Below are 14,812 nucleotides of genomic sequence, written 5' to 3' on the forward strand. Positions count from 1 at the left end.
GACTTCATCTGATTGGTTCTTCCAAATCATCCCAGCGAGAGGGGCGTTGGCTGTAGGCATACTTCCAATCCACGCGGTACACCAGAGTCCAGATAGTCACCATACTGGAAGGTTTGTCAGTGACAAAAGAACAAAGAAACTGTGGCTAGACTGTATCTGATTGGCTGGTCAGAGTCGTCTCAGCAAAGGGGTGTTGGCTGAAGGTATATCTGCAACCGGAGGGCTACAAACACCAGAGTCCACCTAGTCGCCATACTGGAAGGTTGTCCATCGACTGAGCTCTCATAACGTCTTGTGTTGTAACTTGGCACGCAGAGCAAGCAGCGTGCTAGAAATCCACGGCTAAAAGCAGTAAGTTAACAACAATTCAATGCGTCTTGAAGATTTACCAATGTACTTCATTCACTTTATACCCCAAACTTAAAGCAGTAGTAAACGGACAGTGTTGTTACACATACTAGTTTGGGGTCATAATGTGTGGAAAATGGCAGGTCCAATATCCAATACAATGTTTTTCTACCACCTTTGTGTCATTTCACTTCAGGTAAAAAAAACTCAGTCATGTGCCTCACTACTCCGTCGTAATTCACTCCATCAAGTAAACCACAAGACAAGTTGACTTGTGATAACTTCGGCGTAAAGCCATTATTATACACTTTCGGTAAACAGTATTGTCCAAGTCCCACACTTCGTGTATCACAACTTATATATAAAATAACAAACCTGTGAAAATTTAGGCTCAATCGGCCATCGGAGTCGGGAGAAAATAACGGGAAAACCCACTCTTGTTTTCGCGCGTTTCGCCGTGTCATGACATGTGTTTAAAATAAATCCGTAATTCTCGCCAACGAGAATTGATATTGTTTTTTGAATACATGTTTTCTCAAAAAGTAAAGCATTTCATGGAATAATATTTCAAGAGAAATCTTTCACCATTACTTTACGTCAATCCTGTAAATTATTTGTAAATCTGTGAACTTTTTTTCTGTACCGAAAGTGTATAATGGCTGTAAGCAGAGACAAATATTGACTGAAGCGGCTCTTGAACCGGCGACCTCCGGGCGTAAATCCGGATGTCGACGGTTCAAGTCATTGGCCAGTCGCGTTTTCTCTGTTCAACCCACAATAATTTATTGAAAGGTATGAGGAAAATAAGATAGTAAGCGTGGCATAGTAGCCGCGTATGCCATGCTTATCTCATCACATGGTTCGAGAAATCTATGACAACCATTACAATCTGTGGCTTTTGGAATTGTTTAGAATTTGTTGCAATTTCAAATGTTTTTAAAGCACCTTAGATATTTACTCCTTCCCCCTTTTATTTTGTTTTTAAAATTGATTGATATTAATCGACCTTTCTCGAAGAGACTGATCGTTAAAATAAAATATTACATTCAAGTTCTACTTTATTAGTATTTATGAATATTTTGCTTTAAGATCTTTGTTCGAAAATGCCTTATGGAGACTGCAGAACGAACGCTGCCCTGTGTTAAATGTGTGTGTGGCGTAACGTTTGTTGACTTAAAGGGACACACCGGCCGAATTCGGCTGTTTGGGCTACAAAATAGACTAAGAAATGACTTCAACGGTCTTCCAGGAATGAAGAAGAACAGTCCTTAAAAAAAATCATCAAATTTAGCCGTTTTTGAGCATTTTAAGACAAAAACGCAGGTCGCGTGATTGTTCCAACCAAAAAGTGGTACAAACAATCACGTGACCTTCCGGGCTAGTTTTACTTTCAGCCGTCTAAAAGTAACTTACTTAACCAAATTTAAATGTTTTTTTTACAATTTTATTTACGAATAATTGACGAAAAAGATCATGTATTCAAATTATCGCTACAAAATGTAAATAATGGTGAAAAATCTAACGTAAGATTCACATTCAAAGAGTCCGTGTAACGGAAGCTTGTTATATGGCCGTTTTTTCCCCCATTTTTCGCGAAATACGTGACATTTTGATGATTTTTCTTACAGCAACCATCTATAAAAACATTATTTATGATTCTACACCCCTAAATTGCGTAAACGGTGAGCCGGTGTGTCCCTTTAACATTTGCATTGGCATATAATACTAAAACAGTAATGGAAGATGTTGGTTGAAAGGACTGTTTAGAATAATTACGTAAAGTTGTACTGATGACAATTATAGCCGAAAAAATGTTCTGAAAAATACGCCCATGCTTTACTAAATTGTGAAGATAAAATGGTTAATGTGACTTTGCTTAGAAAATAATGCATCAACCATTTGACCGAAGTAAGATCAGCAGATTTGATTCAATTAGTCATTAATGCAACTGTTTGCTTCACAGCTAGATCAGCAACCATGGCCGTCCAACTCGAGACTTACTTCTTCCTAACCCTTCTCACGTTCGCCATACTCCCCGGGGAATCTGAAGCAGCTTTCGGCCAAACCATCGATGACAAAGTGACAGATTTTCGCTTCAAGAATATGGGTGAAGCCTATATATCAGAGTTTGAGATAGTCGACAGCAAAGCCAACTTCGAAGTCGTTTTGGAGGTAAGTCACTGTTATATCGGCCTTTGGGTAACAAATTGTCCTTTTACCAAAGTTAATCAATCATCAATGCATTGCCGCGTCGACCTTGCATATCTATTATACCTTGTTAACGTCGCCTTTACCTGTAGGCAAATTGTTCACCAGTCTATACAGGAAACAAAATAGAATCATTTATGGAAATTGTGTGAGTTATTGGAAATGTAAGGCATAATAAAACGTGTTGAGCTGTTATTTTAACATTTTGCAAGTACTGTTTTCTATACAAAACCGTAAAAACGTTTTGTTTTTTGTTTGGATTGTCTTGTTGGGGTTTATGGTTTAGCATATACCCTTCCAATTGAATTTGCCGAATGTGGGGTGGGAGCAAAATAATGAAAGTACACCAAGCGAGTCAAGTATTGGCTTATAAGATGCCATTCTTTGTAGCCAGTACTTTCACAACGTCTTTACACAAAACAGCAGCTTACTAGATGGGCATTTGTTCCCGCAAAGTGAGTGGTAAGACCGAGTACTCTCCAACTGTTGCTTATTGGTACATTTATTACTTTCAGGACACACTAAACGAAGCCGAGTATTGGGTGGTAGACTTCGAGCCGTATAACATGAATAAGAACACTGCTGTAGATCCATACACTGGGGATATCAACCCAGAAAACACTGGTGAATGTTCTAATGTCATGTTTGATGCACCGTACAATCAGCAAGACGTGGCTGCTGGATACTACTTCAGTGATGTCGGCAACTTCATGTAAGTTCATTCATTTTAGGATGTGTCTAGCTACATTTTTTTTAAGAGAAAAACTTGAATATACGTTTGGTACTCGCTTCTAGAAAAAAAACAATAAAAACGATTGGTTAGCCTGCAGCAGCTTTTGATTAGCTAAAGGCATTTTAAGAACATTTATTTTCAAATTAATGTGCTTACATTAAAAGATATCAGTTTTTTATGCACCGAAATTTGATTCTCAGAAACGTTACTGTCAATAACGCTTCTCAGATTGTGTACTTCAATACGGATTTTTTTTCATGCATCGACAATATTGCTCCGGATGTTTGGCAATATCAAAAACGCAACCAACTTTTGAAATGAAATGTTGAAATATTAAATATTGGATGGAAACAATTGAACGGTTCAAAAACCAAAGCTATACTTTTCATGTAATTCCTAAAATAAAGAGTACATCTTGGTATAAGTTTGAGCCCGAGATCTTTTTAAAGTACAACACACCGAGCCAGCAATCTTGTAAGGGCTACGTGAGCATTGCGGTAGTAATCAGGCAATAAGGCCTTGTCACATGAACCAACTTTGACTATGACAATTGTTGAGGCAACCAACTGCAGTGCATGTAAATGGTAGACTTCAGTAGCACATGAATACTTTTCAAACAATATCTTTACCACAACAATCCCCAATGTCTTACGAATCCCTAGTAGTGATAGAAATGACATTAATGTTTTGTAATGTCAATTCCAAAGATCTCGTAACGTGAGCATTCTAGATGACCAGAGCAATGGAGACAGTGTACATAAGCGTCTCTTCACTAGTTACGTACGAGGACAGTCCTTCACTGATATTGACAGCGATGGTGTGAATATACAGAGACGAGATTATATCTTATCATTCAACCGTAAGAAATCATTCATCTTTAACTGTCCCTTTCACAAAAAACTTTTTTTAAATCCATTGTCACCAAATAATTTTCATTTAATGTGTTTCAATGCAAGTACCTACTATCATTTATAGACCAATTTCATTGATTGTGCTCTTCTTTGACGTCCCATTAAAAATCATTATTGGGACCTTGTTCCAATCCCTGCCATAACATTCCTTTGAATATAGGACTTGAATGTTTTTCATTCTTTGTTCTTGAAGTTTGTTAAGACCATTTGTACGTAAACGCACCCATAACTGGTTGAGCTTTTGGTTCAAATTTGACAGTATGATCCTAACTATATAAACAAATGATTAACAAGCAGACCCTTGGTTCACTCACATCAACACGTCGTTGCAAATCTTAGTCTCAAGTTTTGGGAGTTAAGCGTAGGGGTTTTTATGTATGTTTGATGCTTTTGTTATATTTTTCAACTTGCATAGAAACTGGAAAAATAAACGGTGTTTCAAATGCAATTTTTATATGTTACAATTTTCAGAAAACTTTGGGTTCTTTTTTAACTGTACAAACACCATGGGAGAAAACATCTGGAGTTTTGCAAATACAACCGACACCATTGAGTTCCGATCCACAATTTACTTTACGAATGTTCGACCAGTGGATCCAGCAGATGGTACAAAGGTATGATGGTGACTTGTAGGAGGGATTATTCACATTATAATATAAAAAATATAAATGTATAAGAAACACAACTTTAGCATAGGCTCCTCCTTGAATAATACTTAACAATTTAAGGGAAATTTCATTAAGACCTTTAACTTGATTTATGTTTTAGAACGTTTCTGCTGTTAAGAGTACATTTTTAAATCATGGCTAAAACAAATAGACGGGGAAAGTTGTTTTTTTAAATAGTTTATTGACATCAAAAATGCGCTTTCTTTAACTGGAACGTTCGTGTAAAAATTCCTTTCGATTTAATATCAACCTCTAAGTAGAAAAATTAGCTAAGGACAACAACATATGCTTACCAGAATAAAGTTACCAGTTGACCCAGACTACTGTCCATGTCAGCCGACACGCTATGATTGGTATACTACTCATTCCTGCTTAGCAAAATAAAGTTATACCAGTTGACCCAGACTACTGTCCATGTCAGCCGACAAGCTATGATTGGTATACTACTCATTCCTGCTTACCAGAATAAAGTTATACCAGTTGACCCAGACTACTGTCCATGTCAGCCGACAAGCTATGATTGGTATACTACTCATTCCTGCTTACCAGAATAAAGTTACCAGTTGACCCAGACTACTGTCCATGTCAGCCGACAAGCTATGATTGGTATACTACTCATTCCTGCTTAGCAGAATAAAGTTATACCAGTTGACCCAGACTACTGTCCATGTCAGCCGACAAGCTATGATTGGTATACTACTCATTCCTGCTTACCAGAATAAAGTTATACCAGTTGACCCAGACTACTGTCCATGTCAGCCGACACGCTATGATTGGTATACTACTCATTCCTGCTTACCAGAATAAAGTTACCAGTTGACCCAGACTACTGTCCATGTCAGCCGACACGCTATGATTGGTATACTACTCATTCCTGCTTACCAGAATAAAGTTATACCAGTTGACCCAGACTACTGTCCATGTCAGCCGACACGCTATGATTGGTATACTACTCATTCCTGCTTACCAGAATAAAGTTACCAGTTGACCCAGACTACTGTCCATGTCAGCCGACAAGCTATGATTGGTATACTACTCATTCCTGCTTACCAGAATAAAGTTATACCATATATATCAAATCCTACTTAAAGTTATACCAGTTGACCCAGACTACTGTCCATGTCAGCCGACACGCTATGATTGGTATACTACTCATTCCTGCTTACCAGAATAAAGTTACCAGTTGACCCAGACTACTGTCCATGTCAGCCGACACGCTATGATTGGTATACTACTCATTCCTGCTTAGCAACAATTTAATAAACAATAAGTTCTGCTTAAAGTTTTGGCATCGAAGAACTCGTTGTGATTACTCCCAATTTATATTAGTGTAAAACTTGCATTTATCTCGACATCAAGCTTCTTTTAAAATCTTTTGATTATTCACAACAGTCCTACTATACATCATTATTTGACTAAGTTGGGGTTGCACGATATAAAAAAACAGAGCGGGATTTGAACCAACTACCTCCGGAATAACGTGCCGGCACTCTAACTGAACGACATGTTATATTTGTGGTTTGTTGCGTGGGAAGCGTTTTTGGTCAACGATATTAATTTCTCATTCTTCTTCTCTCTTACATTCAGGGTATGTCTTGGGTCACATCAAACGTGGATCTTATATACCGTCTAAACAGAGTTGCCATCGTTAACTTCATTGTCAGTTCCACCGCTCTGGTGAAACCAGTACTGGACTTTGTTATCATTGAACCATACTTTGATGCTCAGGTATGTAATCATCTTTGTTTTAAATCTCCAGTGTTATCGAATAAGTAAACAAAAGGCAAGAAGTCGGCTTTGTTACTAACATCTATAGATTGGATTCTAGCGTATCAAAGCTTCTTTTAACACTGGCCTGGTTGGGGAACACTGAAAAACAGAAGGGCAGCACATATACTGAATAGCTTTTCGAAAATGATAAATGTACATCTTGATATAAACTACCAGACCTATACAAACTACTAACCTGACAGATTCAGACTAGGAAACTCGAACTATTTAGAAATGTCTGCTTCCAACTCGCAATATTATGGCAACTCTTGTTACCCCGAACCTTAAAGTCTTGGCCCAACCTCCAGTAATTATCGACCATCACTCAATCCTGTTTAACAACCTTCAAAGCTGCTGCTCTTAATGAAAAGTTCCTTAGTCCATTCAGTCAAAATTCAACCAATGTGACCCGTGCAGTCATCCAATGTCGTCTTCTAGCCTATTCACTCCACTGCAGGAGGAAAGCATCTTAACCAATTCTCCATCTCACTCTATCCTGCGCCGTCTGTTGCCAAGCAATGCCCCTGTATGTTCTTAGGTCATCTCTCCATCTTCTGTTTTGTCGCCCTCTTTTTCTTGTCCAGTTTCTTGGAGTCCAATGAATTTACAATACATGTATTTGTTAATTTGATTACAGGGAGATCCTGAGCCAAACAGAGCGTCAATTGAGATTCAATTCCAGACCACCATAGAATCAGCCGGTGGTGAACTACTGGCACTGTACAATGCAACATCACTTCAATATATTGCACGAGACCAAGTTGCAGGTGAAAATAGCAGTCTCAATTTGGATCTGGACTATATCTATCCGGACGGCCCACAACAGTGTCAATACGTAGAGTAAGTGTTTGAAACTGTCCTTGGTATAATCATTATTCTAGAATGAAAATAAAACAGTACCTCTGCTAAGAATAATGGTGTCCATTTAATTGTGGTATCAACTGAGGTGCCAACTAGTTTGTTCGTTATCAGACGCATCAAGGAGCAGTTTTAGTCTGGTGCTATCTTTCGTTAGTTCGAATCCATTTGGCTCGAGAAAAATTAGAGCAATCTTTACAAAGGGTTTCAACACAATGTAGGGTTTTGAGAAATTGTGTCGACTTAAAGGACAAAAGCAAAATTGTTCTTGAAAATACAATACTTTATTATTCGAGTTTTTATGAATTCCATAACTAGTATTGAACAAAATTCATGCGAAGCGACTACTTTATTGGCGATCTTCAGAAAAAAATTATAATTATGTTTTTTTTTTTTTTTTTTTTTAAGATAACCGCAAGTTACATTTAGGAATTATTTAATATGTGTGTGTTTCTCTTATTAACTGTTGAAGACAGGGTTACAAGTCATGAGATGCGAATAACCCGAAAGCCCTGAGTCGATGGAATGACAAATGAATAAGTGTGCATACGTTGTTAATCCTTTGGGTGCTTGGCAATTGGCGTTGTGTATCAATGTTAATTTGGGATGCAGCTGCATCTACTTCTAAATTGCCTTCGTTTCAATTTTGGTATAAGACCTCGTCGTTGGAGTTATTTTGCTATAATATTATGGATTTCTCAAAATTATTGATGATGTTTAGAATAATGCTGTACTTTGACCCGTGAAACGTATCTTTACAGAACCGACAAATGCCGACAGACCTGGCTGTTCAAATTCGTTATTGATCTAAACGTGGAAATCGTTGAGAATGACTTGCCTATCGATGCAACAGGTAAACGGATATTTATATCAGCTTTAAAGCATGAAACGTTTCACAAAATAATGTACGGTTTTCAAAGGGAGTATTAATAAACCATTTTAGAACGTTTTCGAAAGAGTTGTAAAACAAAAAGGGTCTAATTAACAGGAAGATTATACCAAGATTGCCGTTTTGTTTGAGAAACTGTGGGCTGAAAGTGGACTACTTCATGTATGCAAACAAAAAATGTCTTTGTAATAGTTATTACGTCATAATTGCCAAATATTGGTATAGAAAGAACTAGGTAAATATAACGAACATCCTAGACTATTTCAATATTCAATTCCCCTAATATGTAATGCCCTATCGTTTACAATTTATAAATACATCTTCGTATTCGATAGGTATTTTTTGGTAAAGTGTAGACTCTTTGAAACGTGACTTTCCGAATAGATAAAGTGCTCATTTTGTTCCAAGAAGTCTTTTTCATGAAACATTATACACAATTTATTTTGTAAAGGTACCTTTAAATTCCGGTTTGCCAAACACCAGTGTGTCGACGCGACCGAGGCCAACCCAAGTGATTGCGTTGACCTAGGCCTTGACCCTTTCACCATCTCTCTTGAGGTCACCATACAGGTAAGGGCTAAATAGGGTACACCCATCTAAAAAGGCAGACAACGGAGCGTCGAGCTAATTAATTTTTGGTGGGACCTCAAAATATTCTTGACTAAACAAATTTGAGAGCCCAATATATAGGGTACAGTGTAAAACGGGAGTTTTTGACTTCCAACCTGGTTTTTTTTATGAGACCCTGAAATAAATGGCCCTATTTGCCGGAACATTTTTCAAGATTGATGCTCGGACGTTTGGGAAATTAAAACTGGTTTAGGTGTACATTTGGAGAGTGAATAACTCGACGGGCACTCTGGGACTCCCATTATTAAATTGAGCCGAGGACTAAAAAAGAGTCGATGCTTAATGTTCCCTTTACTGTAAAGAGACTTCTAAATATGATTAGTGTATTTGTTTCATATTTACCCACCCCTTACACACAACTCTCTTATTATGAAGCTAAACAAAGTTGTTTTATTGTTTAATGTAAAACTATTGACGGATTTATAGTTGTGTTTTCTTTCAATACCATCAGACGGTTGTACAAGTTGTGGACGCAACGAAAGACAGCCCGACCGTCATATTGGTCTCCATGAGCGGGGCGAATGGAGAGGATCTACGGGGTGGTGTCGACCCTCCAACACGTGGAGTTAATCACCTTGAAGATGTCAATATCGTAGTCAAGTAAGTCACTCCTATTATTACGATAAAGCATGCGACAACTATAATGGAGTCTAACGTTAAATTTGCATCGGGGACAAAGAACATTCATTTCGGTTTTACTTATAATACATCGATGAATGCGAGCACTGTATACTCGGTACTTTCCCTAGTTCTGTGGAAACAAAATCATAGGCATATTACTCGTGTTGGATTCGAACCCAAAACCTTTGTAGAGTCTACAGTGTGGTATTGTTGAAAGTGTGTAAAGTAATGCCTACCCAACTTGGTCAGACTAGTAAGGTGGGTTGGGATTTCAACCCCTCGTCAAGGCGAGAGGGACAGGGCACACTTTCATTAAGTTGCTAAGCAGAAAATACTGATTGACAAATGTCTTTGCTAACCAGAAATTAAGTCGGACCAGCCACAACAGTGCAAACTAAATGTAATTTGGGTTGGTAACCTGATTCTGCCAAGTTACACTCTGTTTTTAGCTCGTTTTTTGCTGAATGGCTTTATGAATTTGGGACCAGATGTGTGTATGAGTTTGTTTAGAACCGACGGGTGTGACCAGGAATCTAAATTCAGCAAACTTTGTATTTTTTTTTTAAGATACACTCCCGAGTTCCTGCGAAGTGATTTTGACCTTGATTTGACCCTCTTCATGGTGTGTAAGGAGGATAAAACAAACTCCCCAGGGGTAAGTCAAATAAAAGCAGACTGACAACGATTCAAAATTGCAGCGAAATAACCAGACAAGTTGTCAGTGCAGTAATTGGTGTCATTCTAGAAGCTCATTCTATTGCCTTTCTTGTTGCCTTTATCCTTGCCTTTCTCGTTGCCTTTCTCGTTGCCTTTCTCGTTGCCTTTCTCGTTGCCTTTCTCGTTGCCTTTCTCGTTGCCTTTCTCGTTGCCTTTCTCGTTGCCTTTCTCGTTGCCTTTCTCGTTGCCTTTCTCGTTGCCTTTCTCGTTGCCTTTCTCGTTGCCTTTCTCATTGCCTTTCTCTTTGCCTTTCTCTTTGCCTTTCTTTTTGCCTTTCTTATTGCCTTTCTTATTGCCTTTCTTTTTGCCTTTCTTTTTGCCTTTCTTTTTGCCTTTCTTTTTGCCTTTCTTTTTGCCTTTCTTTTTGCCTTTCTTATTGCCTTTCTTTTTGCCTTTCTTTTTGCCTTTCTTATTGCCTTTCTTATTGCCTTTCTTATTGCCTTTCTTTTAGCCTTTCTTATTGCCCCACTATTGTTTCAGGGATGTCTGGATGTAGAGATCAGTAACCGTTATGTGGCCTACCAAAGTGAGTTCTTCAGATATGCATACGTGGCAGTAGAAGGAGGAGAAGTAACATCTTACAACACAACTGATCTTGATGATGATAATACTGTACAGAGCCTCACAACCAACGCATACGATTCGGTAAATTTACTCGGATATCTTGCTTTTCTTTGACCAGTAATTATAATAATAATCGGTTATTGTATAGCACTTTGCTCACGCGAATGGCGTCTCATAGCGCTTCCAACAACATTACCCCTGCTGGTAATTCATTATCTTGAAAATGGTGTGCCGATCCGGCCCGTTTTACGCCTTGCTTTGTTGATTATTTGATAATAACGAAAATAATGTACTCTGACGACTTCCTGAAACCAAGAGGCCAACTTATCACGACAAAAATTACCACAGCTAGTTGACTAATACTGTATTCAGTAGAATTCAGTAAATTTATCTTTGTGTGAGATATATTTGACTGCTTTGTTTCATTTTGTTGTCTTCTTGACTAGAGAAATCAACACACAAAGTCGTTATCTCAGTTTCAGTACGTCGTCTTAAAAATAAGTTATCTCGTTTTCTTGAAAATGGTTTGCCAATTCTGATCTTCGTAGATTTTATTATTGAATTATTTAATTCCTGAAACTTTAAACAACTTTTCTCTGCCCCTTTTCAGGCAAATGAAGTGTACAATATAGGGTTCACCAACACTGCCCTGTCCCAGGAGAGGTTGTCCTACACGATCACTACAGTCTTCAGACTAATCGAGAAGCCAGGTAGAAGACGACGAGCTAACCAACCCCAACAACAGATGTTCTCAACCAGATTCGGTGGGATGGATGGGATAGCTGGTCTTGTACCGTACGGACCGCCAAGACGCCGAGAAAGACGTGATATCATGAGCGCCGCCGCACTACCACAAGGTACGCACTATAGTTAGCCCTATATAGGACTCTTCCGTTGTACACAGATTCAGTCACTGAAGTACAATACGAAAGTGTAAGACCACCAGGGATAGCACTTTAGTCATGTCGGTCCAAGCATGGAGGACCATGGTCTAAAAATCATTAATAAAGGATTTTGTCAAAATGTCAGCGCCGAGTTGTAATAAAAGTGTTTTAGTTTTCAAAAATAACTTTAAAAAGAAGTCTCTTCGTTTCAAGATTCCTTCGTAGCTGATGTAGGCCAACAAAATGGTTCATACCTTTAGACACTGGACACTATTGGTAATTATCAAAGACCAGTATTCTCACCTGGTGTATCCCCACATAAATGCATAAAATAACAAACCTGTGAAAATTGGGACTCCTTGGTAAAACTAAAATTGATAAAAGACTTCAATTGAAGCCTTTTATTATTTGAGTGAGAAATTACCTCTTTCTCAAACTAGTTTACTTGAGCGGGAGTCGTTTCTCTGAAGTATGTATACTATCAACAGCTCTCCAATGCTCGTTTTATGGTTACAATTATTTTGAGTAAACGAATTGAAACGGGTATGGCGCAGCTGAATGAGTTACACAACAAATCGAATGGCGCCAAGACTTTTTTTGAAGAATGAGAACCTGCATGAAAAGCAAATGTTTTTTTGTTTTTCATAATACATTCCTTTGTGAACATTATAAATGATTTAGCATAGTACAATTGTTTTGATTTATTGTGTGTAGGTCATTTCGTCGAGATGACGTTTAACGGGTGCCCTGAAAACTCGACTTTCTCACCGGCAAGCTACCACTGCGAGTGCAACCGTGTCGGAGAGACGTACAGCAAAGAGACCTTCACATGCCAAGGATCCAAGTCACTTGCCCCAGATCAAGAAATCATCAATGTTAGAGACAAGGTGCCAGACTCCAGTGGGGCTCCCTCTATTGTTGCTAATAACGCCCTCTTTGTTGGTATTTTTATAGTGTCGATTCTTATTATGTATGTAAAATAATGGCGACAGAACTGTAACACAGTATAAATGTACAACTTAATGGTATATATTTATATAGAGTTTATTCACAGTAACAATAGTTCATAGTTTAATATACTTTTGGCACGACGCACTCTAATCTTAACAAGAAAATCTAAATTAAGTTTAATTTAATGGCTATTGTTGTCCCCCACTATAAATATATAAAATTTAAAAAAATTAATTTATGCACACATTATTGTTTCATGTGCTTTTAAACAACAAATAGCACCTGTTTACAAAAGGTTGCATATAAAAAAAATGTGTGTCATAGTTTTGTGAATACTGTTGCGGATAACCAATATTGCCTAAAATAATGCTTTTAAAAGGAAAGATGAGAGAAGTTTTCAATAATAATACCATGCTCATTCATGAGCTTAAATATAAATAGTTGACGAATATGCAATAAGTTTTAACTTTTTGCAACTACGCTGTAGGAAGGTGGTTTTTAATTGCAAGTTTAATCAAGAGGATTCTCGAGTACAGTCCAATCTTGATAATGTGTGGTTTGACAAGGAGCAAGCTAAGGGTGCCAGACACTGAGGCAGAATAATTAACACTGTAACGAACTGCCCTCAATAGTCTGAGTTATAGGAACTATTAGATTTATCAAGGGAACATTATCCCTGCAAAAATGGTTTCAGTGAACGGATTGACTCCATAAGCTTTTTTGAGATATGGCGGACACAATTACTGAACTTTGGGTAAATTTGTCTGGATACAACCAACTCGAACAGTTTACTCCTTGATTGTCACATACATCAAATAGGCTAGTAGCTTATATCCAAACTGGTCATTAAAGCAAACTACATGGTTAAATGTTTGATATTGTTTTTGTTTCTTTACAGAAAAACTGTAGCCCTGGAGTAAAGTTATATTGTTTTCTAAAGTTAATGAAAGCTGTGAAAATCAACAAAGTCGTTGCTGCTAGAATTTGGTAACATCTGTACATATTGTCGCCCATTTGAATATGTACAGGTGGTCCCTTGTTCTTGTATTGCACGCGTTTCTGTAAGGTTTTCACTTTTCACCAATCAATGCGATTTAATCGCGGTAAAACAAAAGTTTTAATTTCAATAGTTTATTAACTCTCTTGACATATATTATTTTAACTATCTATACAAGATGTTTTGTTTACGTTAGAAGATTATTTACTTATGTTGATTTATTTATACTGCTTAGTTTACCAAAATCTGTGTTTGAATTATATTCTAATTGGACAATGTTGACAGAGGTATACAAATTATACTGTTGTCGTTGTTTGATAAGTTTTCAACAATGTTTTTTTCCATTTCCATTAACAAGTAAAAACACAAATTGGCATAAAAAAAATCAGATCTAAAAGTTATCAAACACCAAAGCTTGAGCTTGTAAAACCAAAATATAATTTTGACTCGCCGAAAGAAATGTTTTGTTCGATGGTGTTTAGTTTCCTTTTACAGACTCGGGTTTGTTGCGACAGTAGCATTCCATATCAAAATAACCAGAGAGTTGTTATAATAATGACTTGTAATGGTTCCTCTTAGCTCGTGGCAAAAGCCCTCGGAAAAACAATGGAAGGGCATGTAGTAGGCCCTATAAACCGGAAAGTGATGCAAAGTATTGTGATTTTAATGTAACTATAAAAGCACATTGAATTATACTTGTGTATTTTGGTGTTATCTATTAAACAAATATATTTTTGGCTAAAAACTGTGTTTGGAAAACAACTTTCATTATTCAATTATCATGACTACCAGACCGTACCTATGGGTAAAAATTCAGGTTCATGAAAGGTCATCCCACAGTAGACTAATACTGCCAACAATGAAACGGCATTAAGTTTGAACTAGGAAGCCTCAATCCGTATGCTGCACTGCATTTCCGCAATCGGGGTTAAGGCCGGGTCGGGTTCTGAACGTGCAGGGACTAGTCTACGGCTAGTTTTATAGTGTGTGATTCATGTTGCTGGAGCAAGTTTTAAGTAGTGATTTTACTATGACATTACTGGGCCAAAATTAAACGGCTAAT

The 14,812-nt window shown here is 37.6% G+C and overlaps 1 protein-coding gene across 2 annotated transcripts; it reads left to right on the forward strand.

The window, feature by feature from the left end:
• The first annotated feature begins 233 nt into the window (after positions 1 to 233).
• Positions 234 to 12,956, forward strand: LOC139936647 (uncharacterized). 2 transcript variants are annotated; one of them, XM_071931501.1, is made up of 14 exons: positions 234 to 351; positions 2,312 to 2,520; positions 3,072 to 3,268; positions 3,997 to 4,148; positions 4,672 to 4,814; positions 6,456 to 6,596; positions 7,276 to 7,478; positions 8,258 to 8,349; positions 8,837 to 8,955; positions 9,467 to 9,615; positions 10,204 to 10,291; positions 10,834 to 10,998; positions 11,528 to 11,774; positions 12,516 to 12,956. In XM_071931501.1, the coding sequence occupies exons 2-14, from the start codon at positions 2,326 to 2,328 to the stop codon at positions 12,782 to 12,784; spliced, it is 2,160 nt and encodes a 719-aa protein (XP_071787602.1). In that variant the 5' UTR covers positions 234 to 351; positions 2,312 to 2,325; the 3' UTR covers positions 12,785 to 12,956. The 2 variants fall into 2 exon arrangements, with proteins under 2 accessions (XP_071787602.1, XP_071787603.1); XM_071931502.1 differs by having other exon boundaries at positions 2,316 to 2,520.
• Positions 12,957 to 14,812: the final 1,856 nt, after the last annotated feature.

Source organism: Asterias amurensis, chromosome 4 (genome assembly GCF_032118995.1).
Source record: "Asterias amurensis chromosome 4, ASM3211899v1".
NCBI classification, from domain to species: domain Eukaryota; kingdom Metazoa; phylum Echinodermata; class Asteroidea; order Forcipulatida; family Asteriidae; genus Asterias; species Asterias amurensis.